At 36.3% G+C, this 19,354-nt stretch overlaps 1 protein-coding gene across 4 annotated transcripts in view; it reads left to right on the forward strand.

Annotated features, from left to right (window-relative positions):
- LOC117302494 (chordin-like) overlaps positions 1-19,143 on the forward strand; it is a 41,339-nt gene extending 22,196 nt beyond the window's left edge. For 3 of the 4 annotated variants that reach the window (XM_033786450.1, XM_033786449.1, XM_033786451.1), the window contains 21 exons: positions 1,715-1,812; positions 6,950-7,085; positions 9,517-9,618; positions 9,807-9,918; positions 10,265-10,349; positions 10,496-10,637; positions 10,920-11,167; positions 11,301-11,445; positions 11,551-11,660; positions 11,774-11,890; positions 12,258-12,414; positions 12,759-13,003; positions 13,421-13,534; positions 13,633-13,839; positions 14,052-14,151; positions 14,498-14,628; positions 15,137-15,236; positions 15,919-15,984; positions 16,218-16,315; positions 17,075-17,168; positions 17,455-19,143. In XM_033786450.1, the coding sequence (XP_033642341.1) occupies positions 1,715-1,812; positions 6,950-7,085; positions 9,517-9,618; positions 9,807-9,918; positions 10,265-10,349; positions 10,496-10,637; positions 10,920-11,167; positions 11,301-11,445; positions 11,551-11,660; positions 11,774-11,890; positions 12,258-12,414; positions 12,759-13,003; positions 13,421-13,534; positions 13,633-13,839; positions 14,052-14,151; positions 14,498-14,628; positions 15,137-15,236; positions 15,919-15,984; positions 16,218-16,315; positions 17,075-17,168; positions 17,455-17,549 (2,702 nt within the window). In that variant the 3' untranslated portion in view covers positions 17,550-19,143. The remainder of the gene's footprint in view (positions 1-1,714; positions 1,813-6,949; positions 7,086-9,516; positions 9,619-9,806; positions 9,919-10,264; positions 10,350-10,495; positions 10,638-10,919; positions 11,168-11,300; positions 11,446-11,550; positions 11,661-11,773; positions 11,891-12,257; positions 12,415-12,758; positions 13,004-13,420; positions 13,535-13,632; positions 13,840-14,051; positions 14,152-14,497; positions 14,629-15,136; positions 15,237-15,918; positions 15,985-16,217; positions 16,316-17,074; positions 17,169-17,454) is intronic. The other variant, XM_033786452.1, reaches the window with a different exon arrangement.
- The last annotated feature ends 211 nt before the right edge of the window (positions 19,144-19,354 follow it).

The raw sequence follows: 19,354 nt of genomic DNA on the forward strand, positions 1-19,354 counted from the left end.
TATGTGCCATCCAGATAGTTTTGGCTTAAACTATTTGAACAAAAAAGCTTGTCAGTTTGAATTGATTTGATCGCATAATCAAAATACATTTCAGTGCAGTTGCGAGTTATGAACTTCCCGATTAAAAACATCAAAGAGTCTGTATAATGAATGAACGGTTTATGGTGAAGTTATAGATGCAATAAGTAAGACAATGAATGTTTATAACCAACATTCAATATACTCGCATCTAGAATGTAAACATACTTTGTAATCCTACCGAACAATACATGTAAATGCAGCCAATGCAGATACTTGGTTGCGATAACAAATTAGGTTCTTTTCATTGTTATGATATATGGTAAGCTGCAATTCAAAGAAAAATGGTGGGGTGTGAAATCAACTTTGCCCGTATAGATCCGAAATGAATCGACGCTTTCATTGCAACCAGGACATGCATAAACTTTTGGAGCCGAGGTTTCTTTTAAAACACATTCAAAGTCACAGGAGAATAAAGTATTTTTGCCCGTTGGCTGATTGTGTATGCGAAGTGTGGGGTACTCGTTGGTTTATAGGCTTAATGATGATTGATTTGACTTTAATGTGGTTAACTATGGCTCCTAGGGGATGCCGCCAAAAAAAAATCAAGACTAAATGATCACATCAAAAAAGATCGCAAAGAAAGTTGTCATGCATTGACCAAAACCCATGTCTAGCCGTACAAGTCTTATTCGTTCTCATCCACACTTCAACCAATGCATACAATTTAATGTTTACCTTAAAATTTGCAATGATTTATTGAATCTTCAGCAAACTGATTGTTCTTAAAATGTGAACTATTTGAACATTATTTAACACTTTACCGTAACTTCTGCTGAGCAGTTAAATTTGGTATAGACTATAACTTATAGTTTGAGAAATCATTCAAATGAAATGTCGTTTTTGAACATGTTATATGAAATACGGAACAATTTTCGATATTTCCTCACGTCTGAAATGTCTGGGCCTTTTATTAATCGGAACTTATTTGTTCCCATCAGCCCAATCTGAATTGAATTGTATGGGTAAATGGTTCCCGTGTCTAATGAAGGAATAACTTATGTGACGCCATTCCATTTCTCGCTAGACAGACTTTGCAGACGGTGAGAAAACCCTCAATACTTGCTTTTCTATTATTTATTTCATCGCATTGTATGTTGGTTGCGGTGGCGAAAGGTCGTTTATATATTTCCCCAATCTGCCATCGATGGGTAACATTCTTGATAATTTAATGCTTTTCATTGTTTAGTATATCGGACTAAAACAGTGAAATAAGTTGAGCTGTATTTGCCGCACGTGCGGGAGACTGGTTAACTCGGAATGTTTTGAATTATGTGTCTTCCTTTGAGCTATTTATCTTAATCATTGGCCCGTCACGATCCAAGAGCGACAAACATTGCACTCCATGAAGGAAGTATAGTCTTAAACTGCCCTCCCCAGGGAAGTTCAAGTGTCCCACTTTGGCATGAGGTGAAAAAATGTCATCTTGAGATTAGACTTCAGTTCAAATCTCATTTTATATGAACTATTAAAAACAAATTAAAGTTGACAGTGAAGATTAATTACAATCTGTGGACTTGAGTTGTTTATATGCACTTGTAGTATGTTCTAACCTTCCGTGTTAACATCAATCATAGCATTATTAGTTTAAGCAGATTGTTGATATTAACTGATTGTCTCATATACCCATCAACAGGTTGCATATTTGACGAAGTTTTCTATGATCTTGACACGCACTGGCATCCAGACCTTGGCTTTGGTGAAATGGCATGCATGGACTGTGAATGTATACCGGTAAGTTCAATTTCCTTCATCCGAAAATCCATCTTCAAAAACAACATTCTCAAACAGCATTCCACATAGTTTATTTAGATGTTAAAGGAAGTTGTATTTGTATCGGTCCTTTTTGCTGAATGTAATAGGCCTATTTAGCCTGTGTCAAATTTAAGATTTGTATGTGCCTGTCCGTTTTTTACTGTGTAGGCTTACTGTGGCAAGCAGTAGGCCTACGGCCAATGGTCTTTTTAACGCCATCCACATTCACGCATCATCATAATACAAAAAGAGGTACTCGGTAGGCTTACGGATGAGAAACTGGCAAAAGATTCTTTTGTTTTGCGAGAGATTGCCTTTAGTTTCGTTACGAGGCTACCTGGGCTGTGTGACTGCCTGAGCCATGGCTAACAACCAAGTACTAGACAGACCTTGTGTATATAGGAATGTGAAGGACTATGTCTGTTAGTCTTTTGGCTTTGATTTATGGTTAATGGGTCATTATTCCGGAAACAAAACAAACAAGAACCCCTACAATATGAACGGGCTTTTTGCTCACATTTCATCTGTTAATATTATTATTAATAGACACAGGCAAGATAACTTGTGTGTGGGTATAGTATTTGTAAACGGGTCGCTGCTCTAATGCTTACCCACTAAAATGTCAATTTGAATTGTTATAACCACCAAGTGTAACGGGTATGCTCATAAAATGCATTAAAGCATCGTTTTGCCAACTATTTTATAAACAAATGGTACTTGGTTGTTTTTCCTGATGCAAGAACCTTTTGAAAAGTACGATATAAATTTGTTACGGGTTGAACCATATATATCCCATATTGAACGTGATGATCTGGACTTATATCGGCGTGGTCAGTGCGATTATCACACTCATTTACCCAACGTCTATTCTTAGACTAAGCTCCGGGGTGCAGAGTAGAAAATTGGATTGACTTAATCCGGGTTCAATCTCTAGGTGAAATCCAAGTCAAGTGTGACGTCATAGAGAAGGTGCTTCTCACACATGTACAACAGCTTGCAAAAGCCGACGCCATGTCGTATAACATTGAATATTAAAACCAGTAAACATTGTCATATACGGGTTAAAACAATTCTGGGATATTATGAGGCCTACAAAGTTGTTTTAAATTGGCCAAATGAATCAAATTATCATATTAGTTCACTTGATCCCTACTTGCTCTCAATATAAACTAAGCTGATGAGGTTGTTCACTGCCATGCACAAAATATTGTTTTAACTAACACTTAAACGGCTTTACGAGTTACCTTTTAGCGTAGTTTGTACAAAAAATGACACGGAAGCGGCAAGCTACTCAAACACGGTAGAGTATGTCCCCGAGATATAATCAAGGCAGCGACAGGTTTACGACTGTTTTTCTTAAGCACAGGCCACTAGCAGTCCTAAATTAGGGACATGAGTTATATCGCATGTTGGCCCTCTGCTTGGTTCATCGAAGCTAAACCGTCCCGTGGGATACGTGGGTTGTGTCTGGCCTTTTAAAAACACTCAACGATGCAAAGGATAGTTACACATTATGGACGGTGACAATATTGCAATATAAAAGCAAGACGCCTTAACATTTTTCTTTCTTTTAAAAGCATGAAAATCGAAGATGAAATGCATAACAATTTACGAATCAATGCAGTCAATTCTGAAAACGCCTTTTTCTTAAACTCGTAAAATAGTTTAAAAGGTCCCTATATGGTAAACGAAGCACTGTGTTGGGCACCAGGCTATACCGCAATGTGATGCCTTGTACTCCGTCAGCTGCATGAACCATAATCTTAATTGTGTCCGGATTGAACATGCGCGACCCGCGCTAAATTCATACTGCTCCTTCAGTGCCTTTTTACTCAACAAAATGTTGGCAATTAATATTGAAACATTGTTAGGCTAGGGCCTAGGGGTTGTAATTATACTCTGCGTGCGCATTTAAGACACATGCGTTAATGTTGTCGTATTTTAAATTATTACCCGGTTGTGGCTGACAGTATTCGAATGAATTGTAGTTATTAAAAGCCACTTCGTTATTGTTTGTGTGCGCCATTTCGGTCATTATTTTTTGCAGTAGGCCTACACTGCACTGCACAAAGGCCGTTTTATATGTGCTACACCATTAAGGCCGAGTTATAGTCGGTCGCGCGATGGTCGGGCGTCGGAAATCTTGACGCGCGATCATAAAAAGACACGGTTTTTAGGCCTCAGTCTTAGGATCGCGCGTCAAGATTTCCATCGCACGACCATCGCGCGACCGACTACAAACCGGCCTTTACAATAATTTTTCTGTCCTTTAAACTTGTCTTGGGAGGGGATCGGGGCAGGATATACTGTGTTGTCTTATTGCCTGAGTCATCTATGAAAGTTGAAATGATCACTTTTTATGCATTAAGTGAGGTGAACTTTATACCGTAGAATGGTACAAGTTTTGTAGACAAGTCATCATGCACATAGACATATAAGCTGGTTAGACGGCACAAAGCGTAGACCTGTGTTTTAACAGGTTCATGTCAGATTGTCCCAAATACACGTATACTATAATATGGAGCAACTGGGTTTACCTAACATGTATAAACCGCACTGACACGGAATATTAGACAATAACTTTGACCAGAAGTCTTTGCACGAAATGTAGTGTACATATCTTTCTATCATGTAGATTATAAAAGGCGTTCATCCATAATTTCCTTTTGAAACGACACCTGTTTGAAATATTTTCCACTCTGACAAAAATTGGGGCAAGACAGGCGACAAATTGACCGTTTGAGATTGTCAATTAAGGATTATGTTGGTTGGCACCTCGCTTTGCCCAGAGGCAATCCAGGTTTAGGTGGCAGATCAGGCGACTCGGTGTGGTACCAAATCATATTTTCACATAGTGGCCCATATCTTGACGTCACACATTCTTTAATTTTCAACAAATTCTCGGCGTGACAACGGACCGGCAAACAAAGCCTTTTATAAAATAAAATAAAACTATTGTTGTGCAATTAGTACATTTAGACAAAAAAAGTTTTGTTTAAACTTATCAGGGAAATTATTGGTTTCAATTCAAAATCTGAATGGTTTTAATTTCATTCCAATTACCGCCATCTATAAGTAAGCATTGATCAACCTAAACATAAATCTCGAAAGAAACGTATTCGTTTTCAGTTGTTTTCACTAAAAAGTGACATCCGAACTTTCGTAGGTTTGATGTGTTTGTTGAAATAATGACATAATTAATTACTCTTGCAGTTTACTGTCGGCATGTTTGCATCGCATGGCCGACCTGGTACAATAATGTCGTGGTTACAATCCACTTTCAATATTCTCCTTTTAATAAAGCTTGAAATAACCATAATAATATCACGTAGGAATAGTTTATAGGTCATGTAGTCAGTCTTATTATTAACTGAATTGTCTGCAACAAGTTGAGTTAGTTTAGACAGCCAAGTGGCGTCTTGATATTATAACTCCATATGGTACGTATTACCGCCACGTGCTGTGCATAGAGTATCGACCTCCATCAAACATCAACAATTTCTGTTGAAATATCTATTGCCGAAAATATATTGTCAGATAAAACCGACTATAAAAACAACGTTTTCAAGAATGCGTTTTCATTAATTTGATGTGGCTTTCTTTGGGAGGGGTCGATGTGTTTTTCTTTGTCTATCCCCTCACGATGTCACATGTTGTGCAGGTACTTCTTTATATAATAAGCCAATTGGTCCTCAAATGCTGTTTGGAAGTAAGTTCTAACGGCTAGAGAATGCTGAGATCGAAGTTGAATCATTTTGAATGCATAGAAGGCCGTCATCTCACTATACCATCCTTCATTTATAACGTGTATTATTCACGTTAAGAATGAAACCAAAATTCTACATGTATTATGTCACTGTGTCGGCCTTTAATCGATTCGATCACATTCTGTGAACAATGCAACAGTTTTGTAAACCTCGCCATGAATAATGTATACTATTTTTCAAGAAACCTGTCAAAACGATGAAACTGAAATTTGCTCTAAATAATAATATCAAGATTTTTGTTAGATAATTATTGTTATAAATATTTTACGTTTTCCTGAGTTTTGTATTTAGATCTTGAAAACGGTGCAACAATGTATTATTATTAATAAGCCAATATTTAAGCAGCTGTATTTCATTCTCAAGCAAACATTCTCGAAACTATATAGATTGACTACACTAATAAGAATAGTTTGAAAGGAATAGAACTTCATGCTGTAATTGCTTGGGTTTTTCCAATGTGTAGAATAATAGGCGATACCGGTACCCTAGCACATGCATTCTGATTCCTCAGTTTGATCGCATTGATTTGATTGACAGAAAAACCAATCACTGTGATATAATGGGGACATTTTACTAATCCGACTTGATTAAAGACTAATAAATTGAATCCTGGCTATACACGGCACGGACCCATTGAGATTTCCAAGCTAGTTTGTCTGTCATGTTTTTCAGACAGGATGAGATGCAACCGATCAGTTCAGTAGTTGCTGGTTAATTTTTTGCCAATTTGTTTTAAAAAGTTATGAAGACTCAACTTTGTGGTTAGACGTCATGGTTTTTGCGGTCGGGTCTGTAAGAGGAGTTGTCATTTGATGACAAATAGTTTGTGGTATTTGTCTTCAGCTTGAATGTGATACGGAAATGCAATTTCCCCATTGTCCCATGATGTTCAGAGACGGTATCGTTTATGGGTAGATAGAGCAATAGAGTCAGGCGCTCTGACCATCGGACACCGACTGGTATCGCCCTTTGTGTCCAGTCCGGCCCCGTGGGGTGTGTCGCGTAATCCATTCTGTCAAGACGTATGTCGTGTTAGTACCTGCGTCACCAGTCTCAAACATTGTACGCAAACATTGTACGCAATTAATAATTAACAATATTGCTGATGATATAACTAATTATTAGTCTGCTGTTTGTAACCGATTATATCACGCTTTATAAATACCCCTCAAGTTAGTAACAACCAGTCTAAGGTAAAGTTATTCAAACGGACAGCATTAAAGTAATGAGAGTTCTATGTTTTGTTAGGCCATAGGCTGTGTTTTTTACCTATATTGGGCCTACATTATTATTCTGTTTTGAAAGCTGAGAACTGTGAAGATCTAATCTGTTGTATTTTTGTTATTCAGCATGCCAAAGATGGACGTCTGACAGGAAGAGTAAATTGCCGCGATATTAAGAAGGATTGCGTGGAACCTGCATGTCCGGTTGATGTTGAACCTGTTCTCTTAGAAGGCGAATGCTGCAAGTCATGCCCATCTAACAGTAAGCTGATTGCATTGTCATTGATTCTTTGTATCCTTTGACCCTATTCTAGGCTCCTATCATCCAACTTCTCAATTGCTGACTAATACTTCAAAGTCACTACCAATCATCCCACCCCAACCATGGGTGCATTTAGCTTCTTTCTGAAATCACGTATGTTTTTATTTATATTGATGATTATAAGTTGCCTATGTACATCGTTCCCAATTAATTTGTATGCGTTGTGTATGAGCCTTGTGTAATTTTAAGTGTCGTCAAATGCGAAGAAGCATCGGAATATTCCGTAAGTTTATGAATCATCTAAATTTGTTGTGTATGCTTTTGTTTTTGTTTCTCGCGAAAATTGCCAAAATGTTTTAACAACAAACGGCTCCACTATGGCATTAGTTGACTTAACTCAATTTGTCATTTACTTTTTAGTCAATGAATTCAAGCTGTTGGTAAAGTACATCAGCTTCGGGTTGCTCCATACAAACCCCTCGCAGACAGCCTCTATCCGTCAACATCTCATTCTTTTCAATATCTGATTCATGTCTTTGTCGACACCGTTCAACTTCACTGAAATTAGGAAACAAAATGTACTAGCTTAATTAGAAAACAGTCTGAAAGTTGTTAATTTATGAAGGTTTTAAAAGCATTTGCATGCCTTCTCTGGATTTTCAATTTTGTTCTCAACGATACCCAGCGGAATAAAGTTCAAGTCGCAGTTGAACTCTTGGTTGTTTTCACTGCACTTGCCATGGGTATGGGAGACTGAAGCTGCATACCATGCGGTCCCCGAACTCATCACAGTAAGGTATCGGCACCATGCACAGCGGAAACTACCAAATCATGGCCTTGAAATAGGTCCATGATCTTTAGATGCAATTCCACAATTCCCAGGTCCTTAAACTCATCGTAAATTATCACTCATAAATGCACATTGAAAACGACTAAGTATCATGGATATTTGAACAAATAAACATCAAACTGTTGTGGACAAAAGATGGCTGCTGTTTCGCTGCATGGTGGGAGTAGGCGTCGGCCGATATTTGAGGTTGGAGATTCAAAATAAGATTTGGGTTGAAACCATTTCTATGTTTATTAGCGAGTATACAAGATGGCACCTGCTATTTTTGTTCCCGAAAATTGCTGAACTTATCAGTTGAACTTTGGCGCAGTCGTTAGTGACAGAGAAACATTATTATTAAGAGGTCAACGTAATTTTTGTAAGTTCTCACGCACCAAGTAAGTGGTTTTCTGCAACGTATTTTAGGTGTAAAAATAGCGCCACGCGTGCAACCAATCATCCCCGGTGAATTGTTTGTCGGTTAACAGTGTGGCCCCAGACACGAACAGGGAAATTGTGTTGTGTTTTTGGAATTGAAGTTATAAGTAACTGACTCTGTTGTGTGCATCATTTGAGGGACAACCCTTGGTTCTTGTAATAGTCTCAAGCCGAGATTGGTATGCGTGATGCAGTGTTCGTGTGTGTGTTCGTCATCACTATTGTTCAGAGCAGCTATAAGAAAAGTTGCGTAGTACATCCACTTATAATTCGAATTTGATATCTGGGTGTAGAAAATAGAAAAACTTGCCGTAACGTCATCAGTTGATATGCCGGTTAATGTTTTAAAGGGTGTAGGAATGGGGATGTAACACTCGCATGCAAGCAACATACGCACATTCACCCCCCCCCCCCCCCCCCCCAAAACCGGTGAGGGCATACTAATGATTCTGAAAAAGTCTTTCGCATTCTGTTTGTGAAGGAATTTCTCTATAAATATCACTGTTCCATTGACGTTCAAGTATAGGTCTCATGATCATAGAAATGATTGAATGCCTTATGGCAAGTTATTACCCTTTAGTGTGGGTTGAAATGGATATAACTAATGAATCACTGTCGTATTCAAGAATGTTATGAGTCTATAATAGGCTGTAGAGTTGAGTCCCAAGTTAGTTCCCCTGAATGTTCACGTAATGAACTCTGTGATTAAAATAAAACGTGAAATTTCAACTTAGAGAAAAGTCCTCACGTATTTATAACATGTGGCAGTTATTCCAGTTGCATTCAAATAGTCCAAATTGCAAACTGTTATTTATATTTTCTAAGGAACGAGTATGATTCCCAGTCTAATATACTTGATAATACAATACCACTTCGTTCGTTTTCTACACTTACATATGGATAGTTCAACTTGAAGAAGCAAACAAAGTTCAAGCCACTATGAAAGTATGAGATGTTGTTTAAAAGCCTACTCAGCCTATCTCAGGGTGTTCAACATTGTTTTATACAACAACAGTCGTTTTTAACAACATCAGACGTATAGTGGATAAAGGTCAAGTCCATGTGAAATGTTTGCTAGTTTTTCATCACTTGCTCCTACCTAATTGATTGGCTCATAATGTATACGCTATACTAATGGCGTGTTTCAATTGGATATATTAACAGGTGGCAGTGGCAGTACTAAACCAGAAGAAGGTGGTAAACCAAGCCGTGATAGACCATCAGGCTTTTCTGATGATACAATAAGTACACCATTTACTGGAGAAGGTATGCACAAAATAGCATTCATTTTCAATTATGTTCCCTTTACTTTCCTGCGCCAACAATTCTTTGCCAACTGTTTTATTTGTAATACAGTATATAGAAATTTTCATTTTTGTAAAATCCAGTGTGATGGGAGGCTTGGCTTACTCTTTCCCTTTCTTTTACCTATTTTGTTTAATTTATCCTCCTAGTCTATGTTGCTATGCTGACTGGCACACTGATTGATATAAGAACTAATGCTGTTGCGAGAGCATCACTTTCATTACTGGAGGAAACACTCTATTACTCAATCATATTCAGAAGGTAGGTCATACTTCATAATATCATTATTGAGAAGCTGTGCTTTATGTTTTAATCTAATTCTACTTTGTAGTATTTGTTACTGTTTTTAACGCTGCTAGGTATTATATTGACATGTTGCATCTTCTGTTCTCATTAAAGTCTTTTCGTCTTAAAAATGAAGATGAACTTAAGTTAACCATTAAACACTCATGTTAATACAGTTATGCCACTTAAGTTTTAAAAACACGATTGAAATAGTTTGTTTTAGTGAATTTGATTCTGCATAGAAACATTTTATGTGAGAAGCAATAGGATTATGACAGAGTTATATGTATAATGAAGTTTCTTGACATTCATTTGTTTACAGAATGGATCAACCTACTAGTTTGGTGTTTACAGATGCATTGAATAATACTCTGCATTTCATTGACATTGAGGAAGGCACTGAAATGGTAAGATAACTCAAATGTCAAGTGATAAATCTTGAATATTTGATCAAAGAGTTTTGCAGTTATGAGAAATGGAAATGTTGTAAAAGTTAACTAGTAAACTGCCATATAAGCAATAACTGTTATCTTTCCTTTTTGCCTTTGCCCAGATATGTGGTCAGTGGAAAAACATTCCTCAGACATATATCCAGTATCTTGAGAGTAAACTACTCTTTTTGACTTTAGCAACAACATCTCATCCTGGAGGAGAAGTCCGAGGTCGAGTGATGAGACATCGAGCTTTGGAAGATGGTAAGTAATTGGTCTGTAATTGGTTGGGAATAATCTTTAATAACCCCAAAGAACCCAAAACAATTTTTTATCAATCAATTTTTTTGGTTTAAATTTCAGCTTCAATGATTGTTCTATCACATATAACACATACTGTGCAATGATTGGTCTATCACTAACTTGAAACTGACTCAACTAACAACATTAGACAATGGAATTTGAAAGTAAACACATTTTGATATCTGGCAAGTTATCATGAATAAAATGAATGAAATTAACAAATGAACAAATGTCCTTTGATAGAATCTTTCAGTGCTTTGCTGACGCGTAAAGATAAAGGGAATGGGAGATCTCGTAAGACTACAGATCGTCTTGGATCTGGAGGTGTGATGATGGTTGCTGTAACAGGCAATGGAGACCAGCTGGACTTTGCCACTCTGGTAGATGGAATCACTGAAAACACTGAGCGGTCACAAGAAGTTACTTTTATATTGCAACTGAAGAAAGGCAGAGATGTGGTCAAAGAAACGCGCAAGACGGTTCTTCCTGATGTAAGTTATTTGTTTATAAGTCACCACTTATGAATAATAATTTGATTCTTACTGTAAAAATTGATTAAAATGTTTTACAGCATCTAATAGCAGAATTAATGTAGCAGAAAATTTGTAATTTACTACAATTTAGGATTTGGATATCGCTGATGTATGGGACAATTTAGCAACCAAGATGCAGAAGAGTATGGCAAGAGGTCAATTAACAATCAGTATCATGGTAGAGGGACAAGATGGAGAACTGGCTGGTCCTCTCACACCAATGTCGTCATGCAACAGTGAGTATATACATCTTCTTTAAACGTTTTACAGTAATTTGTTATTGCTCCTGTGGTTGATTTGATGTGTGATGTTGTAACATGAATTGTGTTTTATATTGGTAGCTTTACATGCTGTTTTGTCTGGAAGTCAAGCTCTGGATAGACCTAAAGCCACTGGGGCAAGTGGCTCAGCTATAATCAGTGTAGACGACAAAGGAAATATCAAGTATAAGGTAAATCAAACATTATTTTATTGATATCAATCCAAAATCACAAAACGCACATTTGACTAATGGGTCGAAAAGCTAACTATGTGATAACTAAAATGTGTTTGGTTATTTTTTAGATTTTGTTGACTGGGTTAAGGACAAATGTGGTTGGCTTGACAATAGAAGGTGATCCAAAGAATCGACGTAAGCGTCGCATTGTTGCTGACATATTGAAAGACTACAGAGATGGCCAGGTAAGATCCAACATTTCAAAAGACATATATTTTTACAGAGAAGTTTAAACTGCCCCTGGACTCAACATTCGGTGGATGTTAACGGTACTAGATTTAATGCAAATAATGTTTTACTGATTATAGGAACGGACATTCTGTCTAGTTCTCTAGTTTGAAGGTTACAATCATTCCAATATTCTAGTTTCTAAAAACATTAGTATTATGCAAAAGGTGTGAGAATGATCAGGCATTTCAATATATACTAATTCTAACGTACATTTTGTTAACATAATATTTGGAGTTGGAACATTTCTTAGGATGATCGGATTGATCTTTCCTTGGTCGTTGGTGATAACATTAACATATGATTGTATTTCGTTTCTTTCAGGCTTCTGGGAAATACAGTAAGGCTAAAGCTAAGGAGATTCATCAACTCTTACACGATGGCTTGTACATCAATGTAGCAACTGAGGCTTACGAAACATCAGAGTTACGTGGAAAGATATCATTGCTTCCATATTCAACATCTCTTGCAAACTACAAAGGTTGGTCCATAGTCTATTTTGATAACCAAAGACAATATACGGCAACACAATAATTCGTCAATAGAAGGATATAATAGAATTCAAAGTTAAACTGCAAAAGTGTCATTAATTCATATTTCAAACGTTTTGAGAGTCAAACCCATGACTTTCACGATAAGGTGCCAGTGCTCTCCCACCTGAGCTTTTCAGCTGTATATATGTTGGCAGTCTCCCTATGATGTCACCATCTTTGTTTGGGGCTGTCAGTCAAAAGCCATCCATCATCAGTAGATGTATTCGATAACTTAACCATCATTAGTAGATGTTTTTGATGACTTAAGTGTTTTTCTTGTTTGATTTGATAGGAATGCCAGTGCAGCTTTCAGGCAGTATAATCAATCCACCACAGCTAACTGGTGCTGGAGGCCATGCCTTCATGGTACTGGATTCATCTTGTGCTTTACATTATCAAGTATCTGTAGTGGGACTGAATGGAGATGAAGCCCGGGTACCAGATGGAACTGTAGATCACATATTTGCTGAGATTGGAGATATTAATGGGGACCAGTTTATCGTCAGACATGTCTTAAATGAAGTCCAACGAAATCTGGTAAATAATCTACAATTAGGATTTTACAAATCCGTCTTTCACCATTTAGTTTTTTGTTCGCTGCCTGAAGTTTGCTATACCTATCTGTTGGGACAGGCTAACAGATCTTGGACAACGGATGGATTTTAATCAAATAAACATTCATGAGTTCTGTGCTATCACAGTTTTTTTGTAATGCATTGTTAATGTTTTGTGTGAACTTTCCCGCTCTTTAGAAACATTATAGTAATTTTGATAATGATGATCATGATTTTCAGAGATTTCAAACACGTCCACTCTTAAGAATCAAGTTGCTATTTATATTTTTGAATATCTTATGGTGTATCTTATGTCTAGGTGATTGATGTTTTTCTAATTCTTCTTTGTAAAAGCCAAGACATTCAATAAGTAATGGGATCATGTCTGCTTAATTTCTAGGCCAGTGGTGTCCTAAATGATGTGTCATCATCCTTGTTAGAAGCTATGGATAATGGTAATGCTTTCATCCAAGTTAGCTCCAAGAATCATCGAGATGGGGAAATCCGTGGATTGGTGAGTTATCTTATTACAGTATCAGCAGTTATCCGCATTGTGGTCATTTCATCATGAGTGCTGTGTTTCACTTCAGAATTGTATTGATTGTATAACAGGTGGTGCTGCCAAATAGCTGCTACAGCACAGCGGCTACTGGATCTCGTCTGCCATTTGATCGACCTGCATTGATTGAGGATGATGCTTCACATGGTGGTAGTGTAGAGTCACTTCCTAATTCTTGTTTCTTTGAGAAACGTTTTAGAACATCAGGCTCTACATGGTCTCCTGAATACGATCCTACATGTGCTACTTGTACATGTAAAGTAAGTGGAACCATTAGATTCTATTACCAAGGTCAACTTTGTAAATAGGAAAATACTTTTATCTGATGTATTTAAATTTGCTTAATGATAAAGTCCTTCTCTACTTTAAGAAAGAGCAGTGTGGTGCGGGCACCTTGGTTAGTCTATCATTCATCTAATTTTCCACAATGACATACCTGAATTAAACTGTGCTTGTTTGGATTGTGTTTCAGAGAGGTGTAGTGATATGTGATCCAGTGGTTTGTCCCCAGCTTGCTTGTACTGACCCAATCAGCATCAACGGAGAGTGCTGTCCAGTCTGCCCTTTGCCAGGTAAAATATAGTTGCAGCCAGCAGTTTGAACATGGAGGCTCTCTCTATGGTTTCAATAAGGATAGTAAATATAATTCAATAATGAATATCCCATGGACTTGATCTCTAAAACTCGTCCATAACTATCTTATTGTATGTGCCATTCAATCAGGAATGTTTTCTGTTTTGTAAATTGGATGCAAATGTTGCTTAAAGGCAACCTTGAAACTTGAGTCTTTGTATAACATTGACCAGCACAGCATGCCAGTTAATGATTTGTTTGGATTATCCACCCAATGCTGAAGGTTTTTCACCTATATTATTGTAGAAATCAAGAAGTATAATTTCCTTTTCGTTTTTGTTACAGCGGAGGAGGTGTATCAAGATACAGACAGTTGTTTTTTTGAAGGCGATAAAAAGTATCACAGTATTGGATCTCAATGGCATCCATTTGTGCCTCCGTTTGGCTACATACAATGTGCTATCTGCACATGCCTCGTGAGTACAGATTAATGTATCTGCTTAATAACTTACTGTACCAGTATTTAACACAAACTGCCCTAGGCCTTATTTTCAAACATTTTTGGGGGCTCAGAAATAGTTTTAACTTTGAAAATCTGGAAATGCAATCTTGGATGGACCATGAAGCTCATATTGTAAATACGACTACAAGTTAGTTTATGGGTGACAGCCCGGTGGATAAAATTCTCCTGTTGTAAAAATGGTGAATCTGAGAAGAACCTAAAGTTGTATTGTAGTCCCAACTTCTTAAACAGTATACTCACTCATCCTAGACTAACAGAGTTTCCTGTTCCATACATCAAGAGACCAGTAGAGTAAACTTATCTTAATTCCAGCTTTTTCGGGAACCACAACTTCTTGTGAAAGAGATATTTTATTTACCTGTAAGCTAACCTTGTATTGATAGATATTAAAATACATTTGTTATAACAAGTAAAGGTATACATTGTATTTGATTGAATTTGAAATGTTTGTTATATTTCAGTCCGGAGGCCAATATGACTGTCAGAGGGTACAATGTCCTAAACTAGAATGCAAGAAACCAGTGCGGATTAACCTGTCTGACTGCTGTCAAACATGTCCTGGTAAGCACAGGTCAATTCAAAACCTTCCTAACTATTATTTTAATAGGTACTTACTCTTTCACCTATTTAGGTATTATTCTTTCAGTTCAAGGTTGTCATGGGCCCAATTTTATAGAGCTGCTAAGCACCAAAATATGCTAAGCGTGGAATTTCTTCCTTTATAAAATAGGATTACCGACTAAATTTCCATTTGTTGCATATTAAGCTGTTGTTTGTTTATCCTGAAAATCACTTGGCTGGCAATTCTGTTTTTATCAAGGAAGAAATTTCATGCTAAGCAAATTATTGTGCTAAGAAGCACTATGAAATTAGATTCTGGTCTCTCATATAATGTTCTGATAGGTATTAACTATCTCAATTTAAACCTGTCAGAGTGGTACTAATTCTCTAAAATCAACCCTGTCCTTCTAGGTACTAACTCTCTCACTTGTTCTGGTAGGTAGGCCTACTAACTCTTTCAATGAATAACATGTCAAGGAAGATACTACCACTCTCCTCTTTTATAGTAGGCACTTACTCTTTTAATTCAAATCTGCCATTTTATTTGAACTTGTCATTAACTTGAGTTTGAGGCACACACTCAAATGAAGTTTTGAATGATGTTTTTCTTTAGAAACTCACAAAAGAGAGAATGGAATGATTCAATGTCTAAATCTGTATTTGTTTTTGTGGTTGTAAACAGAAGAGCCTTCTACAACTCCTGAGCCTGCTGAGAGTGACGTCATTCAAGCTGATGAAGTAGAAAGAGGTCAGACAGTTTGCCATTTCAATCAATGCTAAAAACGGAATGCAGCATTCATTTTGTTTCTTCAATGTGTATTTGAAGAAGGCTTAATATTTTTAACACTTGTTTTTATACAATATGCTTTTCAATTTGTTTCCAGTCATTACTTTGCATTTTATTTGGACACTTTCTTTGTTATTGTTTGCTTCCTGCTTGATTTTGTTGTTCAATGCATTGCCGCTATTGTTTTGCCACAGGATGTTCATTCCAAGGAGATTTCTACAGGAATGGTGAAGAATGGCACCCAAATATTCCTCCCTTTGGGACCTCCTACTGCGTCAAATGCAGATGCAAAGTGAGCATGAGTACTATTCAATTCTTACATCCTCATTAATCAACAAGTCACTTTCTAACATCTATGTTGGAGAGCAGTGTAATGTTAAACTATACGGAAAAAAGCAGAAAAGCGATTTGTATTAAAAAATGCATCAACTTAAAGTTGCTCTTTTAACTCAGGAACTTATGTCATAATACAATCAAACAGTGTGAGTTTTGTAAAGAACGTTTTTTTTCTTTCTTTTTTCTTGCTTAGCTTCCATTTTCAATATTATCCTCTTACGTCCAAAGAAATGTACTAACCTCTGCAAAGATGCTTAAAAATGCCTGCGGTAAATTTTATGTTTTTACTTGTTATAAGCAAACAATCAGGTCTACCATAGCACTCTAAGTGCAAACCTTCATAGGTTGGTAGGGAGTTGTTGTTTGTGCCTATGTGTTCTCACACAACACACAAAAAGTTTGATAACCTTTTAAGCGACCATTGAATTCCGCAGTAAGCAGAGCCATGAAACAGACTGAAAGCATTGATCAGAAAGTTGATTGGACATGGAAGAATATCATTAGTGGATCTCAGACAGACATCTTAGATCTCAAATGTGAGGATTCAAACCGACATATCATTGTTAATTTCAGTTGAGCAAGCTGGAATAACGATCATCACAAAACAATTGTCCAATAAGACAGTAACTCAAAGTGAAAAATACAAATTTCCCTCAAATACGCTAACAAAGGTTCATTTTGCAAAATGTTAAATAATATTTCTTATTTTCTGCAGAACGGCTCAACGAAATGCAAGAAGAAGAACTGTCCCAAATTATCATGCGAAGAAACAACAGAGATCAAGGGTGAATGTTGTCCAGTGTGTGCAGGTAATTTAATCTCTCTTTATTCTTTCTCATGTTGTCATGGTAACTTCAATGATTTCACTTCATCAGTGTTTGTTATAAAGGTCATCGAATGTCCATACTTCAAACAATGGCGGTTATCAATCTTGTTAATGTTTAGGATCAGTGTAGGGTCAGCAAATGCAAATCTATCATGCTGTTGAAAATAGACAAAGAAATTCAACTGCAATCAGCATATTCATTAATTCCAATCCTTTTTCAGTGAATTTTCATGTATTTATTGTTGTTTTCTTTTATGTTTGTTGAATAGATGGAAGTAGTAGTTTATTAACAACACTTCTGCCCTCCCTAGCAACAAGGACACCCTCATCAGACGAGGAAAGAAAATACAGATGGAAGCACTAGTCTGAGTAATATAGCACGCAAACATGCTAACATACAGTTAGGCAATAGCAATTCGCATTATTTATCAACATGGTGTAAGACGACATTAAACAAAAGTGTTTTCAGAGAAAGTTATTGTCATTTTAAATCTTGTAGTTTTCAGGTTGAGTTCTGAATAACATATGCTTCATGTATGTTATTGGTAAACTATATAACTGGCATAATGACAGGGCTATAACATCACAATTAAAACAAACATTCACATAGTATAGTTGTGTGCTCTACAGACAAGTCTTTATTCAATAGATAGTGACATAATAAATTGTTTGTATTTTTAAAGCTAATTATTGTAAATTTAAACAAAATTTGACCAAAAAGTTTTTGTAAATACTAACTTATTTAAGAGTGTGCGGCGAAATCTATGAGATGGCTTGTATGAATTGGTGTTTTTTATTTGATAATATACTCTTAAGTTCCTTTAATGGCATGGCTGCTAGTACAGTTAGTTTGTACAGATGTGATAAACATTACCTACCATTCATAATGGATTAAAGTCACAGGTCATGACCCCTGTTCAGAGTATGTCACAGGTTATGACCCTTCGTATGATTAGGGACAATTTATAAAAGTTTCACACCTTTAAGAACATCCCTCTTTCCCTAAATCTCTTATAAATACAGAACCCAATTGTATGGGAATTGTACATGACCCTTCTCTATGTACACTGGTTCTCGTGGTGTACTTGGGTTGAGACCATTAGTAATGTACTGGCCAATGCAGCTTCTTTGACTGTGTACATGTAATGACTGTATTATGGCAAATTTCAAGAAAATACTATGTGAAACTGTTACGAATGGTATGTTGACGTTGATTTTATCTGCTAGATTAAGTCGACACTATAGGGATAAATACCGGTATATTGGCGTAGATTCCATTCAGGCACGAATTTGTCTGTGATTTAGTTGTCAATCTCCTCCTTTTTAATTTTTTTTTTTTAACACAACCAACATTTACGAAAGATGAGTTATAGAATTAATTACATTGTAAATAGAATGTCAGGCTTATTGTACATATTGCGCTTTTTGAATATTAAGAGATTCAATTACAAATATATATACGTTTATAGATTATTTCTGTATTGTATTGTAAGATAAACTTTTGTGTTAAAAACTTAGAAATATGAGGTGCATAATGAAGTATATAAATAGTTTATTTTTTTCTGCCATATAGTTTATATTAATACACCGTTTTTGGTTCACCGTGTATCATTGTGCGATTTTTATAATATCGTCTGCTTTTTCACTCCAACTTTGTGTTAAGACGCACTGTTGAAAACGATGAACTGCTTAACAATATAAACATGAGTAATATTACACATCAATTACTTGACATATCATTAGCAATGGTGATTCTATTCTAATACATTAAACAGCTAATGGTTCATTAACAACTGACAAAGAATATTGATGTAAGATTAATATTTGAGGTATAATGAAGAATGTACTGAGGATGTTGGAAACCAATGTTCCTATAAACCAAAGTATTTGACATTGACTTAATCGTTACGTCTCGTAATTATTAGAAATGATTAAAATTGTCAGAAAATGAAAACAAAGATCTGGTATGATTGAGTAATTTCTTTGCGTTATTCTTGACACGAGAAAAATACGATGATGTTGGAAATAGATCGCGCAAGTATTTGGTAGAAGGTTTTTATTTCGTTCATGATTTATTTTAACACAGTTTGCCTCCGGTATTTTGAAACAGTGTGACGAAAGAGCGTAAAGAAAACAGTTTCTTGGGGTGAATTCAAGCTCAAGTTCATT

The sequence above is a fragment of the Asterias rubens genome, chromosome 18 (assembly GCF_902459465.1).
Source record: "Asterias rubens chromosome 18, eAstRub1.3, whole genome shotgun sequence".
Lineage (NCBI taxonomy): Eukaryota > Metazoa > Echinodermata > Asteroidea > Forcipulatida > Asteriidae > Asterias > Asterias rubens.